This window comes from Ceratotherium simum, chromosome 21 (genome assembly GCF_057802395.1).
Source record: "Ceratotherium simum simum isolate JZ-2026a chromosome 21, ASM5780239v1, whole genome shotgun sequence".
In the NCBI taxonomy this organism is placed as follows: domain Eukaryota; kingdom Metazoa; phylum Chordata; class Mammalia; order Perissodactyla; family Rhinocerotidae; genus Ceratotherium; species Ceratotherium simum.
The window spans coordinates 17,676,323-17,696,719 of NC_141920.1; the positions used below are offsets into that span (position 1 = coordinate 17,676,323).

At 48.7% G+C, this 20,397-nt stretch overlaps 1 protein-coding gene and 1 long non-coding RNA gene across 2 annotated transcripts in view; one reads left to right on the top strand and one right to left on the bottom strand.

The window, feature by feature from the left end:
• LOC147914213 (uncharacterized) overlaps nt 1–9,374 on the bottom strand; it is a 29,480-nt gene extending 20,106 nt beyond the window's left edge. The window contains exons 1-2 of the long non-coding RNA XR_015555513.1: nt 9,249–9,374; nt 2,163–2,291 (exon numbers count right to left, since the gene is read on the bottom strand). This is a non-coding gene — a long non-coding RNA (uncharacterized LOC147914213). The remainder of the gene's footprint in view (nt 1–2,162; nt 2,292–9,248) is intronic.
• A 304-nt stretch (nt 9,375–9,678) lies between these two features.
• PTPRT (protein tyrosine phosphatase receptor type T) overlaps nt 9,679–20,397 on the top strand; it is a 1,015,836-nt gene continuing 1,005,117 nt past the window's right edge. The window contains exon 1 of the mRNA XM_087445249.1: nt 9,679–9,852. Within this exon, the coding sequence (XP_087301375.1) occupies nt 9,765–9,852 (88 nt within the window). The 5' untranslated portion in view covers nt 9,679–9,764. The remainder of the gene's footprint in view (nt 9,853–20,397) is intronic.

Consider the following 20,397-nt stretch of genomic DNA (forward strand, 5'->3'; position numbering starts at 1 on the left):
GGGTTTATGAACATTTCAATTCATAAGTGAGGTGCAAAGATGTTATCTGACTGCCCAAGATCCTTTGGGGAAAACATTCCTTCCCCATTCCATTTGGTCTACATGAGGCTCTCAGTTATGCTGACCATTCCCAATATGGAACGGTGGACAAATGACCAAGGCTGGCCAATTACAGTACTGCCTTCTCCACCACTTCCTTGGCCAAATTGTTTGTTTCAGGAAATGGAATGTGACCCAAATCAGCCAATCAGTGGCTTCACTAGAGTTTGGTAGGGGTGTTGCTAAAGGTCTCATTTTTAACTGACGGTGCTAAGCTGTGAGAACTATATACGGATCTGTCAGTGTCCAATTTCCCTGATTACTCACAGAGAGAAGCACAACTGAGATATGGAGAGAGCGAGATGGAGAGAGAAAATGGCAATTGAGTACCTGGATTCCACTTTGCCTGCAGGTGCTCATAAATTGCTCAGCTAAATAAGCCACAAGATTCCTCTTTTCACTTAAGCTTGTTTGAGCTGGATGTAAGAAAAGAGTCTTGCCTAAAATACAATGTGTGTGTATGTGTTCCAGACTCAGTATTCATCCTAAGCCCTTATAGGCGTCAGAGACACACAAATGAGCAAGATGCAGACCTGGCCTCAGTAGGCTCAGAGTTGTCCCTAAAGGCTCTCAACTTCCCTTGTTCCTGATACTGCATTGGTTATTCACGAACTTCACGTGCTTGAGAATCACCTGGTGTGCAAATTAAAAAATCAAACTCCTGAGCCTCAACCTCCAGAGATTCTGAATCAGTTCCAAATTAATGAACACCACTCCGCTGCCCCGAGTGGTTCTGGAGCAGGTGTGTCCCATGGACCCACGTTGAGAAACGTGCCATTTGCCCAACACACCCTCTCCAGGAACATCTCTTGTTATGTGCAGGGATTCCCTGAGATGGGCAAGGGGATGGGGCATCTTTACGAAAGTGTATCAGATTATAAGAGGGTAGGGCTCTGTGTTGCCCCACTCCAACCCCCCTTCCCACAAATTTCTTAGATGATTCATATCCCACCCACCCAGGGGTGGCGAGACTCTAAATGAGGAGTCCTTGCAGTGGTTATCAGTGGAAATACCAGGGAGATTTAAAAAACACTATTGCCTGGGTCCTACCCAAATAACTCAATGGCTGAGGGTGGGGCCCCTGGTGATGCTAATATGCAGCAGGGTTGAGCATCATTGCAGCAGAAACCCAGGCCTGGCTGCCATGTGGGATCCCAGGACAACTGGGCTCTGGGATCTACCCCCAAAGGCCTTCTTGCCAGCCTGCATTTGATTTGTGCAGCATTCAAGGGCTGGACTGTAGTGGGCAGAATTCTGTTACTGTCAAGGACATGGTTTTTACGGTAGGTGGAAGGCACTTCCAAAATATAATAATTAAATAACATATCAATGAAAATAAAATACCAAATCTATACAATCATAAAAAGTAATAAACATAAGCAAGTAAATAATATTAATAAGACAGGGCTATGCAGGGAAACATCATGAAAGTATATTAAGAATCAAGGATTCTAAGCCAGCCCTGATGGCTTAGTGTTTAAAGTTTGGGGTGCTCCACTTTGGTGGCCTGGGTTTGGTTCCCAAGTGTGGAACCACACCACTTGACGGTCAGTAGCCATGCTGTGGCAGCGGCTCACATAGAAGAACTGGAAGGACTTACAACTAGGATATACAACCACGCACTGGAGCTTTGGTGGGGGAAAAGAAGAAAAAAAGGAGGAAGATTCTCAACAGATGATAGCTTAGGGCAAATCTTCCCCTGCAAAAAAAAAAAAATAGAATCAAGGATTCTGATGAAGCCAATTCTGTAAAGCTGAGATCTGAAGGAAGTTTTAACAATTTCTTTTAAAAATGAGGCATTCTTTCTGTATCATTCCTGTTTCAAACCTCTTGGTGCCATTTTTTTCTCAGAGGTTCAGCCTCTGTTGTTCCTGGGACTTGATTCCCATCTGGAGGAGGCTCAGCCCCCTGGGCAGACAGCCACTAAAGCCTCCAGGGCTTTTCTCCCGGTTCCTCTCTGCCAGGGACAGGCCTGATTCTGCCTTGAGCATGGGCCAGGTGCTTCCCGCGGTTTGACCACAGTACCACCCCTGCTACTCCCAGGTTGACCTGGATAGACTTACCCCTTCCATGAAACTCCCCAGTGCACAGTCTGATAAAAAGGGAAAATTTCCAGGCTCTTCCCTGAAGTTTTGGGTTCATCAGTTCTGGGGTGAGGATTCTGAGTTATTAACAAGAGCTCCCGGTGGTTCCTAGGATCAGAGACAGTTGGAAAATGTCACCCTGTGACATCTCACCAAAAGTACCTGTGAGTCTTGCTCTGGCTCCTTTCTGATGAGTCGACTCTCCCATAAAGATTTACAAATGGGGCACTGACCCTCCTGTTTGAAAACAACTCATCCTGAACTCCTATTTGGCCCTGGCAGGCAAATTTGGCCCTAGTCTTCACCAACGTTTATTGAGTGCTTGCTGTATGCATCCTGGGGCTTGGCTTTGAGAATACGAGGGTGTGTGAGACCCAGTCCTGGAACCCTCAGATGCTATCACCCTCATGGAGAAGGCAGCTCTGCAAATGGTACTATGGAAATGGAACTAACTACGGAATGAGATTCTTCTTCATCCCGCCTACTACAGTCCAGCCCTTGGACCCTGCCCAAGGCTGAGCCTTGAGGATTTGGATGCCTAGATAAGGATAAGGAAGGATGAGGATTTTGAATTTGGCATTCCAAAGAGAGAGAACTATACAGGCAGAGGGCCAAGGGAGGTGGTGGAGAGTCTTCCAGTGTGCCTTGGAGTAAACAGTGTGTATAAATGGACTCAGAGGACAGAGAGACCCACCACACCCAGTTCTCAGCCTTTTTGGCTTGTCCTAACCTATGGGAGCTCTTTCACATCTCTGAGTGTTTCCTAGCAGTTCTGGCCACCTGAAATGCCCTTCTTTCCTTCTCTACCTGGTGAAGACTCCCTGTGAAGGAGTTTAAGGCGAATTAGGGAGAGGAAGGGCTTAGAAAGGCAGGCTGGGTCCGGCCAGTGGAGGGTCTCATTGGCCATGTTAAGGATTTTGGACTGTATTCTGAGGGCAATGGGCCTTTGTGAAGGGTTTTAAGCTGGGGAGCAACAAGGTTGTGGGGTAGCTGTCTTCTCGAACAACCGCTCTGGCTGCTATGTGTGGGGCGGGGTTGGGAGGAGTGAGGGTGGAGGCAGAAAGAGGCTGAAGTTTGAGTTGAGCGTACTGCAGGGGGATGAGGAGAAGCAACAGGTTCACCCCACCTTAGACTGCTGTGTCTGCCCCTACCCGGGACCCTCCTGAATCCGAGTCTGGAGTTAGGGACGGGGAGAGGGGCTGAGTCCTGTGGGAACCTCAGTGCTCTGACAAGGCCTGTGTCCAACTCCGGGGCACCAAGCTGCCACGGGAGCAGTGGCTTTTCTCCTGCTTCATCAGGGAACCACTTTGCTGGAAGCAAGAAGTAAAGCCTGGGGCCGTATCTCCATCACATTTGACGTCCATTATTCAAACCCTGACATGAATACCACCCTGTTTGTGCTGGTGGGCTGACTGTGGATGGGGTTACTTTATCTTGGCATCCCCACTGCCTAGCACAAGTTTGGGCACAAGTTAGAGACACAAACACCCATGGTAGGTGCTTGGCACACGTCACTTAGTTCAGTTGTGTGTGTGTGCATGTGTGTGTGTTTGAATTAAAAGAAACAGCTGTTTGGCCCATCCCATTTAGGCAAAGTGAGATGCGGTCCCAGCATTCAATTCAGGGCATCCCAGGCTCTGAGGTCTACTTGCCAACAGTCTGGACCATGTGCTGGTGTTTTGGCCTAAGGAGCTGGCTCTCCACGCTGGGTTGTGGTCCAGGTGTCTATGATAGTTGGCCTGAAGTCAAGGCTGGGGTGCAATCTGAACCTAAAACTTGGAAGTAGGAAAGAAAGGAGAGGAAGGGATCTCTTGAGTGGGCCAGGCCCTGTTCTAGGTGTTTTCACATCCATTAACTCACTTCACTCTCACTCAGCTTAGGCAGGGGGGAATAATCACCCCAATTTCACAGAGCGGGGAACAGATCTGGAGAGGGAGAGTGACTAGTTCATGGTCACCTGGGTGGTAAATGAAGGTGTGGGGAACGTGAGCAGGTGCAAGGCTTCACCTGGAAGAGGGGTGTTGCCAAAATGGAGCATGTACTAGAAGAGGAACATGTTCTTGTTCCTCTTCTAGAACAGATGAGGGGGGTCTGAAAATCACATAAGAAGAGGATCAGGAGGAATTGAGAGTAAGGAATTGAGAATGCTTACCTAGAGCACACCAATATCCGAATGAAAGTCACCTGGAGGTATGTCCAGGCTCTTTCTGTGTGTCCCCAGAGAGAGGAGCCAACTTTGAAGGGAGGAAATTACAGAGTGGCAGTGTTGGTTCAGCATAAGGGAAATCTTTCTAACCACAGGGCCTCAAACCGAAAATGACGCCTTCATAAAGTCCTGCTTTTGGACACAGCAATATTATTGGTAATGCATGTTTTTACAGAACAAAATGGTTGGATCATGAGGTTACACTTGACAAATACTTAAGGTGTCTAAGTTGCATTTGAGTTATTTATATTTGCGTGTCTTGAGAGACAGCCTTAATGCATATTAATATTCCTGCCATAAAAATGTTATTCAAGCCAGGACTACTGGCTCTGAAAGAGTCCGTGGTGTGTGCAGAGCCACTCTGCTAATAGAAAGGTTAACTTGTATTTCTGAATTATTGATGGTTGCTTGTTACTAATTTTTTTTTCCTCAGAAAGGAGGAAATTATTAATGAAGAGATCATTGCCAATGTGTCTGACATCTATTAATGGTTTCATCTTGCAACCAGATTAAAAGAGACAGCTGGTCCATGAATTTATGCGTGGAGACAGCTCCAAATGTGCTGACAACTCTGTGGGAGGGCGGGGCCGCCAGGCAGTGGGGCCTGGGCAAGCGCACAGGCGCTGGTGAGAGAGCCCCTCCTGGCAGGCATGGCCTCCCCAAAGGGCTGTCAAATGCTCTGCTGCAGAGGGGCCAGGCAGTGGATGGCCATCACTCCCCTGACATCTTTCCAGACTCTTCTGTTCCCGCGAGAGCCCATGAGCACCCTTACTGGGCCAGTCACTCATCGGCATTTCCTCTGTGGGTATTTTAGATCGGTGGTTTTCAACTCGAGCAGGTTAAAACACAGATTCCTGGGCCCCACCTCCAGCCTTTCTGATTCAGTAGGTCTAGGGTAGGGCCTGAGAATTTGCATTTCTCACACGTTCCCAGGTGATGCTGATGATGCTGGTCCCAGGAACACACTCTGAGAACCAGTTTTAGACCATTGATTGTCAGATTGCACTGTGAGACTGCCTCTAGAGAAGGAGCCAGCAAACTTTTTCTGTAAAGGGCAAAGACAGTAAATATTTTCAGCCATGTGGGCCAGAGATCTCTGTCACAATCACTCCACTCTGCTTGTGTAGTGCAGAGAGCAGCCATAGGCAATTTGTAAACAAATACGCAGGATTGTGTTCCAATAAAACTTTATTTATAAAAACAGGAGGTGGGCCAGGTTTGGTCCACTGGCAGTAGTTTGCTGACTCCTGCTCTACAGCAGCACTGTCTGCAGAACTTTCTGCACAAAGCAGCCACAGGCAGCCTGCAAATGAATAAGCATGGCTGTGCCCCGATAAAGCTTCCTTTATAAAAGCAAGCAGTGGGGCCATATTTGGCCCACAGGCTGTAGTTTGAGCAGTGCTGTCTAATAGAATTTTCTGCGATGATAGAAATGTTCTATATTTGCGCTGTCCAATATGCACGTGTGGCTACTGAGCACTTTGACATGTAGTTAGTGCTATTAAAGACTGATTTTCTAAATTTTAAATTTAAATGGCTAGTGGCACCTGTGCCACAGGAAGAAGATAGAAGGCCCTAATGGAGCAGCCACTCATGGGCCGTCTCCCTACACAGGGTCTTTGCTCTCTTTGAGCCTCAGTTTCCTCATGTGTGAGGCGGAGACAAAGCAGTAGTATATCACTGGGCTTTCCCCATGGGTAAGTGAGGCACCTTGGTCCAAGGTGTCTTCTCCCTGGTTCTTTGCTCCCCATTGGAGGGCTGACCATCAGTAGGGGCAGGGGAGGGGCTGGGGAGATGGAGGCCATCTCTGCATCTCCGGGTCCCTTACCTCTCTTCTCTTTGTCTGGTCTTTGCCACGAGACTGTAAGCTCCGTGAGGGCAAAGACCACACCTGTTGTTCAGGCTGCAAACCTATAGCCCTGCGATAGCTGGCACGTGGCAGGCAGCCAGCTCACTTGCTGAAAGAACGCCCCAGGATTCAGGCTTCCCCTAAAACTGTGCTCGCATAAGCGATCTGCAGCTAAAATGTCTGAACACTCCTGTCTTCGCCCCTGCCAGAGCTGAAAGGGAAGCCACTGTGCAAATAGAGAAGCTGAGGCCCAGAGAAGTCTTGCCAATGCCCCGTGGGGTTAAGGGCAGAGTCGCTCCGAGGACAAGAGGCCGCCTTCTTGAGCGAAACTGAAAGGGGCTGCAGGGCAGAGCACCACTCTGCCCTCTCCAGCCATCACAAAGCTCACCCCAGGCCCCAGCCTCCTTGCTTCAGCCCTGACGCTGAGCCCAGCCCTGAGTCAGGGACGACCATTGGTCAAGTTCCCCCAGCAACCCAGGCTGATGGGGGGCAGATGGGAAAGCAGCCCCTCTCTGTGAATCCCCTCCCCTGAGAAGCCAGTTCAGAGGGGGCCTGGCTTGAGGCATCTGTGGCCCTGAGCCATTCCCTCCCTCCCCCCTCAACCTCCCACCACCCAGCAGCTGTGTCCTAAGTGCCCAGATACCTTTGAGAACTCAGGCTTGTAGAACGGACCAAGGAGACAAACCACATCCCCACAGTGTGAAAAGCATCGTCCAGCAGCCAGCCCCAGGGGCCTTGGCAACGGGCCTTGGGCAGGAAGTACCTCTTGGCCACAGTTTCACAGAGAAGCCTTAAGGACCAGTGTGAGTTTAGCCGGGAGGTGATGCAGGGAAGGGCCTTCTAGGCAGAGGGAACAGCAGGTGCAAAAGCACACTCATGTGACTGAAGGCAAGAGTCCTGTTGGCCAGCAGGTGAGAGCATGTGCTCCTGAAGGCATAGAGGGGGCAGTTTGCAGGTGTGAAGGGCTGGGAAAGCACAGAGGGCCTTGGTTCACCCTGGGCAGGTCCAGCCTGGTGCCGAGCTCGGGTACTGGTCCTGCCCCACCAGCTCGGTTACCTTTGGAATGGAGCTTTTTCTCGGGGACACATGAGCCCCATTCAGACCTGGGACCTTTGTGGGCAGCAACATGGCATCTCTAGAGTGTGGGTGCGGGAGGGCATGTGCTCTGAAGATGCCATGAGAACTGCTATTCTATACTCCAGAAAGCTTGAGGGAGGGAACAAATAGGAGCCAAGGGAGCCAGGACAAGTTAGAATTGTGACACCAAGTTCCCTAGTGGCAGGAGACCTTCTGCTCTCCTGGGTCAGCCCCTGTGATCAGCCATGCCCAGGGTCACAGGTCATGGGCCTGGCTCCGGCCTCTCCTGAGAGGCTCCCTAACGACTCATCTGCTCAAGACAGGCCTTGGGTGAGGGTTTGATGGAGGAAACAGCATAGCTCTGGGCAGAAGGGATCATTCCAGTTGTCCCAAAGGCCACTCCTCTCTGAGTCCCCAGAGACTAGCACAGAGTAGGGCACGTGGTTAAGCGCTCTGTAAGCATTTGTAGAACTATTAAGAATCTATGATAGGCTGGCCCGGTGGTGCAAGCGGTGAAGTGTGCGTGCTCCGCTGTGGTGGCCCGGGGTTCACTGGTTCGGATCCCGGGCGTGCACGGATGCACCGCTTGGCAAGCCATGCTGTGACGGCATCCCATATAAAGTGGAGGAAGATGGGTACAGGTGTTAGCCCAGGTCCAGTCTTCCTCAGCAAAAAAAAAAAAAAAAAAAAAGAGGAGGATTGGCAGATGTTAGCACAGGGCTGATCTCCTCAAAAAAAAAAAAAAGACTCTCCGAGGCAGCTTGTAATAGGTCCCACTGCCAGGCCTCCCGCCCAGACCTGTGGAATCCCACTTTCTGGGAAGCAGGACTTGGAGAAACCTCCCTTGCGGTTCTTTCGTGGGGGACACATGGGCTAGGAACAGGCTGGTCCAAGGCCTTCATGTTTTGAAGGTGGTGGTGGTCGGGCAGCCAGATAGGGGCGGAAGAATGCGCCTGGGATGACAAGTGCAGGGTGCAGGAATTAACGGGTCTCCATTCAAGGAAACTGTTCCCCTCCATCTAGGGGGATCTGGGGTGTGCGGGAGTGAGGCCTGTGTTCTCTGCCACAGCACTCAGTCCAGAGCCTGAGGCTCCCCACTTTCCGAAACCCTAGCCATGCCTGACTTGCATATTTCTCCCCCATAGTCTGTCCAATCCAGTCCTTGGAATCCCAACAAGGATGGGGGCGGGTGGCTGTGCTGAAACAGAAGGAAGCCTTTGGCAGGTTCACAGAGTGAATCCCTTGAGCGTTGCTCAGGTGTCCTTGCCCCGCTATTACAGCCCAGGCCCCCAGCCAGGATCCAAGTGGCACCTGGTGTCCTCCATGAGATCCAGCTCCCAGGAGAGCAGCGAGTCCCAGCCTGCCGGCTCGAGGGACAGCTCCGACTCTGATCTGTGGTTTTAGGCTTCCAGCCCCAACCAGGTCTTTGTTCAGACCGGGAAGAAAAAGGAAAAAGCTACCCGGTTCTGTCTCCCGAGAAAGGGAAGAGGGAAAGGCGGGGAGAGAGAGGGGGGATGCCTCAGGCCCAGCCTGCTCCTCTCCTGCGTGGGGGTGGGGACGAGGGAGAGATGTGGGTGTCTAAGAGGGGTGCCTGGGCGGTTGATGAGGTGGGGGGCGATTGCGGGGCGGTCAGCAATGCCCTAGAAGAGTGTGTGTGTGAATGTGTGTGGGTGTGTGTTAGGGGGGGCTGTCGACTGTTAGATGAAATGCTCACCCCAGGGCATGCCCGAGACCCTGGCCAACAGACGCCTGCCCTAGCTTAGGGCAGATGCCCCTCCCCTCCCCCCATTCACCTAGCCCCCCCATCCCGAGTTGAGACGCCTGTTCCTCCCTCCCTCCGTCCCCCACCCCACTCCCCACATTCACCTGTTCTCCCACTCCGAGTTCAAACGGCTGCTCCCTCTCTCCCTCCTCCTCCCACCGCCCCCGGTACCTGCGCCCCAGCCGGGCAGACGATGCTTGGCTGCGTGGCGCGGCGCGGGGCGAAGAGGCGAGGACGCTGCCGGGCGTGCGGGTGCGGGGGTGATGTGTGTAGGCGCGTGACAGTGCGAGCGGCCTCGAGCCGGCCAGCCCCGGTGAGGGTGCGCGGGGGAGCCCGCGTGTGCCAGCCGCGGGCGTGTGCCGGGCGCGGGCGTGCGCGCGAGGGCGTGTGCGCGGCCGAGGCGGAGCGCCCGGGCGGGCGGCGGCGACGGCGGCGGCGGCGGCGTTAGGACTCGGGGACACCGCCCCCGCCCCCGCGTCCCGCCCCGCCCAGCCTCCCGCCTCAGTTCGCGCCGCGCCTCGGCTTCGAGCGCAGCGGCCGCGGCTCCGGGAGCCCAGCGGAGCCAGCCGGGAGCCCAGCGGCGCGCACAGCCTGCGGTCGCGCCGGCGATGCGGGGCCGCCCCGCGCCCGCCCCAGTCCCGGCCCCGGCCCCCGCGGGAAGGGGCTGAGCCGCCCGCCGCCGCCCGGATGGCGAGCTTCGCCGCGCTCGCCGTCAGCCTGCTCCTCCGGCTGCAGCTGCCGCCGCTGCCCGGCGCCGGGGCACAGAGCGCCGCAGGTGAGTGCGCCCGCCAGGCTCCGCGCTCCCTCCCCGGTGCGCCCGGGCACCCGCCGCGGGGCCCTGGGAGGAGAAAGTTGTGTGGTCTCGCGGGGGACGCGGGTCCCGGGGGCCGGAGCCCGGGTCCCTGCGTCCAGATGCGGGCAGCCGCGTCCAGGCGCGCCCGAGCCAGCGCGCCCGGCCCCTGGCGTCCCTAGGCAGCCCGCGTTTGGCGAAGTTCCTCGCTTTACTTTCCCGCCGGCCCCCGGGCTGGAGTAACTTTCCGCGGTTGTTGCGAATTATTTCCACTTGCTGCCTCCCACTTGTCGGAATCTGTCGCTTGAGTGTTTGGGGCGGCGAGACGGGAAGTGGCATCGACGCCCGGGGTGGAGCGCTCTCTCCCCGCATCTTCTTAGGCAGCGCGCGCTTTTCGTGCGGAGGACTGGTCGCTAGCAGGCCCAGGCTGCCAGGGCGGTGGCTTTTCTTTTCTCACGGGAGATACAGGAAGCTCCAGACTTGCCCTAAACACGCTGCGTCCCTAAGCTTGTCCTTAAGCCGCTGAAGGCACTCGTGGAGGTGTTTGTACTAAGGATCGAGACAGCAATACCTCCACCCTACCCCGTGGTTTTTATCCCGAGTAAATGGGCGCCCCTGTGAAGGCCCTACAAGTGGAGTGGCGTTGACCTGTGAGCGTCTGCTCCTGAAAAGTTTGGGGGACTCATATTTGGGTTTGACCATGGGAATGAGGTGAGCAGAGGTAGTTTCCAGTGTGGGGCTTTGCCCTTGGGTGCGCCTAATGGTGAGTTGGCATGCCGAGGCGACCACCACGATCCAGGGTGTTACACATCACCAAATCCCACCGCAGGCAGCTTCCAGCTCTGAGTCCCCAAAGAGTAGGCGGTGGCGGGAAGGAGAGAAGGGAAGAAGTGGTGCAGGTGTGCTTCCAAGTTCAAAATCACCTTGAAGTTTCTTAGCACCGATTGGCTTTGGTGCGACCACACGGAGCGGAGATTGCTGGGATCAGAGGGACAAGCTGAGATAAGCAAGTGGGACTTAGGAAAAGACTCGTTTTGGATTGCTGAGTAACAGCGGTGCCCATATATTATCACGAAGAAAGAAAGAGAAAAGTGTGGGGGAGTGTAACCTCTTTAAACGGGCTGCTTCTGAGGTTAAGAACCGCTGGAATGCCATTCCATTGGAAATGCAGCGGAGTCTTCCTTGCTCCATACCAAAATGGGACCTGAATATGGGACTTCTGCAAAGGGACAGCCTGTTTCCGTGGCTGGGAAGTTAGGTAACTGGGACACTTCTTTTGAGGTGTGTGAGGCTGAAAGGTTGGATTAGCAAGTGAGAGATGAGGGACGGCCACAACGTCATTCTAAAGATGGTGCACAATTCTTGTTTTCCTCGTTGTGGGTCTGTTAGGTGTGCTAGGGAGGCGAGCCGGGAGGATGCTTGGGGCAGTCCTGGGGATCCGGGCATGATTCTTAACTTAGGTTTTACTATCCTCCAGGGCCTGGCCAGCCTGCCACACGTTGATAGTACTCACGTTCCCGCGGCAAAAACAGTATCAAAAATCTTCCACCGCGGGGCTCAAATCGTTCTTGAGTAGCGTGCGGTAAAACCGTACGGGCTTGGGCAGCTGTCCAATACTGAAAGCACGCCGGTTCCGGATGCTCCCGCCAGGTGGCGCTCGCCCACAACTGTTAAAATGCAAATCGAGTTGCTTTCATCTCAGGAATAGAACTTCTTTTCAATTTTTAAGTGAGTAATGTGTTTATTCAGCAGCCTTTTGTTAAAACATTTAGAGAAGTGTGAGGAGCAAGCACCTTTTCTTTGCTTCCTCTTAGAAACACACGGGAAAGAAAAGCAATCCCGGAATACAGTTTGGGAGGAAATCTACTGTTAAGGCACCATATGTTTCTTTTGGTTCTACCTGAGCCAGCGGCTTCTGCAAACCTCCTAGAGCATGTACTCAGCAAGTGGCTGCGTTTGTTCCAGGGGATCCTTATACTAGTGGGATTAGCTAGTGTTGGAGATTTGGTGCTTTCTAAACCTCACCCATTAGTAAAAATGGGGATTTTATGTATATATCTACCCTTTCCTTTCTGTTTAATGCTCACTAGACCATTTAAATTAGATTATTTTTTCCAGGTCTCCTCATGAACATCTGCATTTGTGGATGCAGGGATGCTGCAAATGTCAACTTTTAAAAATGCATTTATCTTCTTACTTTATTTCTAAATGCAGAAATTGTTGGAACCCAAATCATGTATAAGTAAGACAATAGCTCGATTTCCTTTAAAGAGTCTTATTTAAAACTTTTGGCAAGTTTGGGTAAACAATACATTTTAAAGCTCAGTAGTGTGTTCTCCATATTCTTTTTAATCTGAAAATTCCCAGTCTCGAAAGCAATTTCAATTTGTAAGCTGACATCCAGGACACAGTTGGGGTGATATGTTTTGCTGTAACATGTTGGTCACAGTGTCCAGAAGTCAGTGCCGAAAGCTTGTCTTCAAAAGGCAGTTTCTTTCTTCTTTGCTCTAAGATTTGTTTCATGAGCCAGGACAAGTTTTGTAGGGAATGATAGTAAAAAAGCATTTAAAATCAGCCTGTTAAGAGCCTGGCAAAACATGCTTTGGGATGAGGGGAGAGGGAAACAGTTAAACAAATGGGTAAAGGGATAATTAGTCCATTTACTAGTGAGTTTCAGCTTCCGTACGTTGAGAGCAGAAATGGATCTTGGAGGGGACTGACTTGAGATTGCAATTGGTAGCGATGTAGTCATTTAACTCGATAATCATTGCCGGATACCTCTGGGGAACTGTTAGCAGTACAGTCAGATTTCACTTTCTGTCCTGGATTGCTTGATTTGTTTCCTAATAAAAGAACAATTAATGTGCAAACCTGGCTTGGATTCTGTTTCAGGAACGATCACAAACACATTCATAGTGAAAGCAGACCATCGTTTTGGATTACAACCCCTACCTTTCTCCTCTGCTTAATTTCTTCTTGTTTATCCCCAGCACAGCTCCTGCAGGCTTCAGGCTGCCAGCTGAGACGGCGTCCGCTGTGGTAGTGTAACTGTCACCTTTCAGAGCCACGATCACAGGACATTACAGTGTTGTTCTTTTAAGCATGGGATACTCCCATGACTCTCTGACAGCGTGTTGCTGTGGAAACAAGAACAATGCCATGTAGGCAGTGGGTTCTTGATAAATATTTATTGATGATGATGAAGAGATGGTCGAGTCTCGTGGCAACCGTCATGGGGGACGAGGGAGTTTAACTCGGGAAGCAGCCTGATTTAGAGAAAAGAGTGTGAGCTTTGGAGTCTGAAGTCCTCAGTTTGAATCCTGCCTCCACGTCTTTCTAGCTCTGCCAGCGTGGGCAAGTTGTTTACCTTCCCAGATCCCCAGCTTCTCATCTGTAAAGTGAGGATAATTATAGCTGCCTCACTGGATTCTGTGAAGACTAAATAAGATAATATATGCAGAGCGAGTAGTAGATGGTGCGTAGCAGTACTTTATTGTAAAGGGGAGCCTTGTCTCTTACTAGCCTTGGCATTGGTGTATGTACACAGGCCGAGAGGGCATTAATGTTAGGCTCAGGTATGGACTGAAAATTAGGTGGCTGGGTTTTGGTTTTTCTCCTTTTCTTCCTTTTGGGGGCTTGATTTCCTGCAATCACTTTTAGAAAGAGATTTAGAATGAAACAGGTGACAGTAATACATTTCGCCATTCAAGGATTAGATAGGGAATGTTTAGTTTTAAGCACGTTTTACCTTCTAAATGAGAAATGATAAAAACCCAAATGGTTGCACATTGTAACAGGAAAGTATCTGTAAATCTGCTCTCCCTTACTACCACCCTCCCTCATACGGTCTGTCTCCTGCTTCATTTCCATCTCTCACCTCACCTAGAAATCAAGTGCGTGGCTCTCTGGGGCAGTGGGGGGAAAGATGCTCTGTGCACTTGATAAACAAGCAAAGAACAAGTAAACGTATAGAGGGCCGTGGCATTCCAATAAATAAAAAAGCTATGAGATTATTGAAAACGAACCATGTCCGACAAGTGTAATAGCATTTGCAAGCATATTACAGAATTGGGGCTAGGAGGCAACACTGTGTATATGAGAAGGCAGTTAGAGTGTCTCATGAAATGTTATAAAATGGATTCAAGTTGGTTTTGGAGAAGAAGAAAGCCATGGGTTTTCTATGGAGTAATAACAATCCAATGCAGCCAAAGGGACAGCGGCGACCACTAGTGTTGTGTCCAGGTGAGCAGTTTGGGTCATGGGCTTCAGCATTTGATGTGGTGTTGCTGGACACTCTTACTTGCCTGCAAGAGGGAGAAATGAACCTGATAATGCCATTTATTTACTATCTATTAGTAAGAGTTGCAGGTTCTAAAGAAGATACAGAGGGACCCAGTGAGGATTCCAGGCATCGATCCCAAGGGACTACCAGAAGTCAACTGTGAAAAATGGGAATTAATGTGTCAAAAGGGCAGAGTGGTGAAAAGATGCAGAGCCTTTGAGAAATGGTGATCATTTGGCCTGTTTTGGCCTGAAATGTCAGCATTATTTCACCTGGCCCATCCTAGGTATTTACACAGGCAAAGGCTGCTCAGAAGCCCCACCAGATCCACCATCAGACTTATTACGTAAGTAATAAATTGAAGTGAGTCCACAGTGTTACAGACTTAATTTTTTTCACGCTGGAGTTAGGCTGTTGAAGTACATCTGACACGTCCACGTCCACTGGTACATGAGTGGAATAGATATAAAGTCTTGCCAATTTCTTGAATATTCAGCTTAAAATTTTTATTCAACGCTGGAGGGAATAAAAAATGGTGAGCAGTTTCTTTAAAAAGTTAAACATACCCGTGCCATAGGATCCAGCATTCCACTTCTAGGAATATCCCCAACAGACATCAGAACATGTGTCCACACAAAGACATACATGGATATTCATAACAGCCCCAAACTGGAAACAATCCGAATGTCCATCAACTGGTGAATCCATCCAGTGGAATACTAGCAATAAAAAGGAATGAACTGTTGATATACCCTACAACATGGCGGGACCTCAAAAACATTATGCTAAGCAAAAGAAGCCAGATGCAAAAGACTACATATTATATGAAATATTCAGAAAAGACAAATTTATAGAGACAGAAAGCAGATCTGTGGTTGCCTGAGGCTGGGCAGGGAAGCAGGGATTTACAGCAAGTGGGCACCAGAGAACATTTTGGAGTGATGGAAAGATTTGAAAACTGGAAGGTGGTGATGGTTGTGTAACTCTATAAATCCTGGCTCGCGGCTTGTCATATGAACTTGATAAGTTACTTCACTCTTCTGAACCTTTATGTTTGCATCTGTAAAATGGGCACACCGATGCCTCAATCCTGCAAGAGCCAGAGATAGCTCCTGTAAATTGTCAAGCTTGATTCCTGGCACAAAACGGGCACCCAGCAAATGACATTATTATTACTTATCCCTTGCCAGTCTCCAAAACAGTTTGTTGCATTAATTATTTGCAAGGCATTATTTTTGGTTGTTTTTTCCCTCTTTTTTAGGCTCTTATGACTGTGAATTAAATCAGTGAGCTAACATTTCTTCCCCTCATCCGTTTGGCAAAACTTAAAAAGTTTAAGACTATCAAGTTTTGACAAGGATCTGAGCAATTAGGTGGCTTTGTTCCTTGTGGAGTAGTGACTATGGAAACAGCTTCTTTGAGTGCTAATTTGGCAATGTCTGTTAAAATCGAAGATGTGAGTACCTTGTGCCTGGAGTGTTTTGGTTGGGTATGGATTGGTGGGGGGAGAGAATAGACCATTCATTCATTTTCTTTCTCATTAAGCTGAGGATGTAGAAATTTTACAGAAGAGAAGATGCTCCTCGGCTCAGGAGCAGATACAACATTATTTTATTTTATTTTATTTAGGTCATATTGGCTTTTAATATTGTGTAAATTTCAGGCGTACATGATTATATTTCAGTTTTATTATAGATTGCATTGTGTTCACCACCAATAGTCTAGTTTTTATCCATCACCGTACAAAAGATGCAACATGTTTTTGGCCCCTTAGTTTCCTAACACAATGAACAGCTGCCAGAGGAGAGGAAACAGCTCCAAACCTTCGTTTTTTCTGGCTTTAGAGGGGGCCTCCATCAACACCCTGGGAGACCTTCGCACTGGCAGTTCGGGTGCTGACCTTTTTTTTTTTCCTTATTTTTTAAATTTTATTTATTTATTTTTTGTGAGGAGGACCAGCCCTGAGCCAACATCCAACGCCAATCCTCCTCTTTTTTGCTCAGGAAGACTGGCCCTGGGCTAACATCCGTGCCCATCTTCCTCCACTTTATATGGGACGCTGCCACAGCATGACTTAACAAGCGGTACGTCGGTGCGCGCCCGGGATCTGAACGGGCGAACCCCGGGCCGCCACAGGGGAGCGCGCGCACTTAACCGCTTGCACCACCGGACCGGCCCCTTGGGTGCTGCTCTTAAAAAGATGTTTCCGAACCTCAAACTTTCTTGGCATCATGAGACTCGTCCTCATCCAGGCCAGGAGACACACATTCCCAGCTCCAGCTTCCCGGGACCCTAGAAAGCCCATTTCCTCTCAGATCACCCTGACTTTGCTATACTCCTCGTTTCTCCCAGTGGTTCTGAAACCAACCTCAAGATCACAAACCCATTTGCCTTGGTCCTCCTGAGGCTTATGGTGGGTGGTTACATATTCGTCCTGTAAGGATCCTGCCTTTATCTCTTTGGAACCAAGCATGCATTAATGGGTTCACGTCAGCAAGCTCTTTTTAAAGAGCGCTTAATGTTTGATCATCAGGAACGAGTGGCCTGGGATGGTCTGGACTTGCTCTAATTGACTGTAATTATGACTTGTTTTTGCTGCTAAATGATTACAAGTTGGTCAATAGGAGCCCCTTCAAACCAGATCCTTTTCACTTTCAGACGTCTTTGAGAGCGTCCTTATTTTTCTGTGATAACAAACATCTTCAGGGTCACCTCTAGGTTTGCCATCCCAACGTGTAGTCAGTTATTTTTTAAAGAGCCCTGGTCCCTTTCCGTGGAGACAGAATTGGAGATGCACATTGGGGTGTTTTATTTGAACACTGGAGGAGAACAGAAGAAAACAAGAACTGCTGGTAATATTGTGAATAGAAAAAAAGATACTTTAAACAGCATGTATTTATGACCATTTATCTCAATTGTTTAACGTTGATTTGAACCTGAGAACTTATTCATCTAATTAAAATAATCTTGTCACATTGTCACATTATCGGCTTAAATTAGTATGTAGCCTAGAAGTTGATATCACCATTTCTTTTTTTCTTAAGCATTTTGGAATTGGCCCCTAAGTGAGTGGTTCCAGGTGATTCTCACCTGTCAGTGTTTCATGGGCACCAGTTTTCTGAAAGGAAAAGGGAAAAAGAAAAAACAAAAACAAATCCCAGTCTCATTTTAAGGGAACTATGTTAGTTAACTATTGCTGTATAACAAGTATTCCCCCTGCTACCTGGCAATGGGCTCGCTCTGCTCGCCGCCATCTGAGCCAATTAATCGCAATGAGTTAGAGATTGAGAAACGAAGTTTAATTAGATTAGCTGGCAAATTGGAAGACAGGTGACTAATATCTCAAAGACCCATCTTTAAAGATTACAGAATTTTGAGGTAGTTATATAGGAAAAATGGGCAGTAAGGAGGGGGTTCAGAAATGTACATGATGGACTCCAGGATCTCTCATTGTTCTTTTCTTCTGTTGATGATGATGAATATTCTCCAGGTGCTCTTTCTTCCTGGAGGCCTTCTTATTCCCTGGGAAAATTCATTAAAATTGTTAAGAACAAAGCTATCAGAGTACCTCAGCAGGACTAGGTGCACAGGATCAGGACCAGAAAATCATGACAGCGTGCAGCAATTTGTAATGATCACATGCTAGAAGGCTTTCAGCTAAGAAAGGGTTATTTAGTGTAACAAGATGGCCTCACTTATGTTGACTTACACCCCCAAGCTTAGTGGCTCTATTTTCTCACCATTTCTTTGGGTCAGGAATCTGGGTGTGGCATAGCTGGGTTCTCTGGCTCTGGATCTCTCACAGGCTGCAGTCAAAGTGTTGGCGGGGGCTGCGGTCCAGTCAGCCTGAATGCGGAAGGATCTGCTTCCAAGGTCACTCACGTGGTTGTGTTGGGAGGATTCAGTTACTCATGGGCTGTTGGCTTGAGGGCCTCAGTTCCTCCTGAGCTGTTGGCTAGAGGACACCCTGGGTTCCTTGCCACATGGGCCCCTCCATCACAACATGGTAGCTGGCTTCATCAGAGTGAGCAACTGAGAGGGTAGGAGACAGTGTGAGCAAGATGGAAGTCAGTCTTTCGTAACCTAATTTTGGAAGTGACATCCCATCACTTTTGCCATATTCTGTGTGTCAGAAGTAAGTCACTGGGTCCAGCCCACACTCAAGAGAAGGGAATCACATAGGGCCTTAAATCCTAGGAAGTGGGGATCATTGGGAGCCATTTCATGAGCTGCCTACAGCTGGAACCTCAAATAACAGACAAATAGAGGAAACCTTGTATCTTGGAGAAAAATACAAATATAACCTTTGAAGTGTGTTCAGATTTTTTCATTATTTAAATTATTTTGGGCACCAGTGTCAGTTCAGTGTCAAGCTTTCACTCTTTAAAGGAGTTTGAATAGAGAGATTTATTGTCTCAAAATTGACTTAGTCCAAATCTTAAAAATGTGAATTAGGAGTGTCAGAAAGTAAAAACTAATTAATATGAAGACCCATCAGAAAATGCTTCAAATTTTACCCTAAAAGTTGAAGTACTATAATATTTTGCTAAGACCATAAAACTTTCACACTAGTATCTGGGTTTCACAAGAGCCAATTGATAAAAAAACACCAATGGATTAGAGCTATAATATAATTTAGCTGAAATTTCATATTTTTATTACATTTAGGTATCCCAGTTTTAAAAAATGGTACTTATTTTAGACCTTTTTGACCCATTTCCAGAGGGTTTTTTATTGTCACATAAAACTAACATAGAGAATTTAAAAAGTTACAGCGATTGAAAGGTTTAATGTGAATATACAAATTATTATATGGATCAGAACATGTCCTACCTGTACTCTTAGTTTCAATTCCTATGGCAATAGTACAGTCATTACAGAAGAAATTCAGTCACGGTATTTTTTCAGGGTAACTGTGATCGGGACACGTGAGATCTTCCAGTGAAAGATAGTTTTGTTAAAATCCAAGTGGGCTGAGCAGACGTTGGACTTCCTGGTGGGGTCCTGCTCTAGGAATTTACAGATTAACTATTTGCTTGGGGAGCTGGTGAGGCAGTGGTTCCAAAGGTCCCCATTGTGCTCAGCTAGGAGGGTCATCAATTTCTTATGGTCCCAGCTCCAGGCCCTTTTGGACTCGTTTCCACAAGGTGACCCCGGAGAAGGAGGAAGCCAAGACACCTTGAGTTCGCCCTTCATCTGCCTTAGGGAAGTGTTTGTATGGCCTTCACTTTCAGAGGCTTGGAAATTTGAGCAGTTTCTCATTTATTAACTGTCACCTTCAGTCTTGCTGAGCCAGGCTGTGCAAGGTCGTGTGTCAGCCATCCCTCCTGGTGTGAGGGATGGGGGCATGATTTCCCTAGGTGCCTAGGTCAGGGCTGCTGCACGTGGTTATGTACAACCTGCACAGCTGTACGTCCAGGACTGGGTCAAGGACCTCATTCCGCGCTACTGTACCAGCTTTGAGTTCAAAGCCATTTCTGTGTCCAGTCGCTCATCTATTTCCAGGTCCAGAGCTCCTGACGTTTTCACTGTTATTTTTTTTCTTCTATTCAGTGAACCTTTCCTCTGTCAAATATCGTCCGTTTACCATCTCTTCCCTTTTTGCATTATTTTTTCACCTTTTGTTATAGGAAATGTGTGTATTGGGGTGGGGAGAGTACTTTTTGGCTCAGAAACTTCAGAACCCAAGACTTTCAGCCAAGATTCTAACCTGTCTCAAACCAGGGGTGGGGTGGGGTGGAGTGGGGTGGAAGGAATGATCAGTTCTGTTCAGAAGCCAGGAGCATTGCCAGCCTCTTCCCTGCATCTCAGCCAGCTCTCAGTTCAGGATGGTTATCTTCCTCTAAACAAAATTGTCTGTAACAAAGCAGAGGCCAGCTCCCCAACACTGGGGTTGCATTGTCTTGAGGCCATTTAAATTAGGTTTATGGAGGAACTACAGAAGCTCCTGGAAAGAGGAAACATATAGTTTTCAACTATTGGGATGCTCAGCTCAAATATGCAAATATCTTAGCTGAACTGAAGTACCGTACCACCGTTGCTTCAAACAGAAGTTTAAAAACCTTTTTTTTGTATACTTATCAATGAAAAATTTCCATCTCAATTAAGTCTTTTAAATTTTCTGCACAGTGTTCCAAGTAGAGCATTATTTCTGAGACGACCCTCTGAACACCATTTTTGGTGGAGGAGTGCAATTAACCTGAACAAATTCCAGAGTTCCAAGGTCACCTTTGTCTGTAAAAGATGTA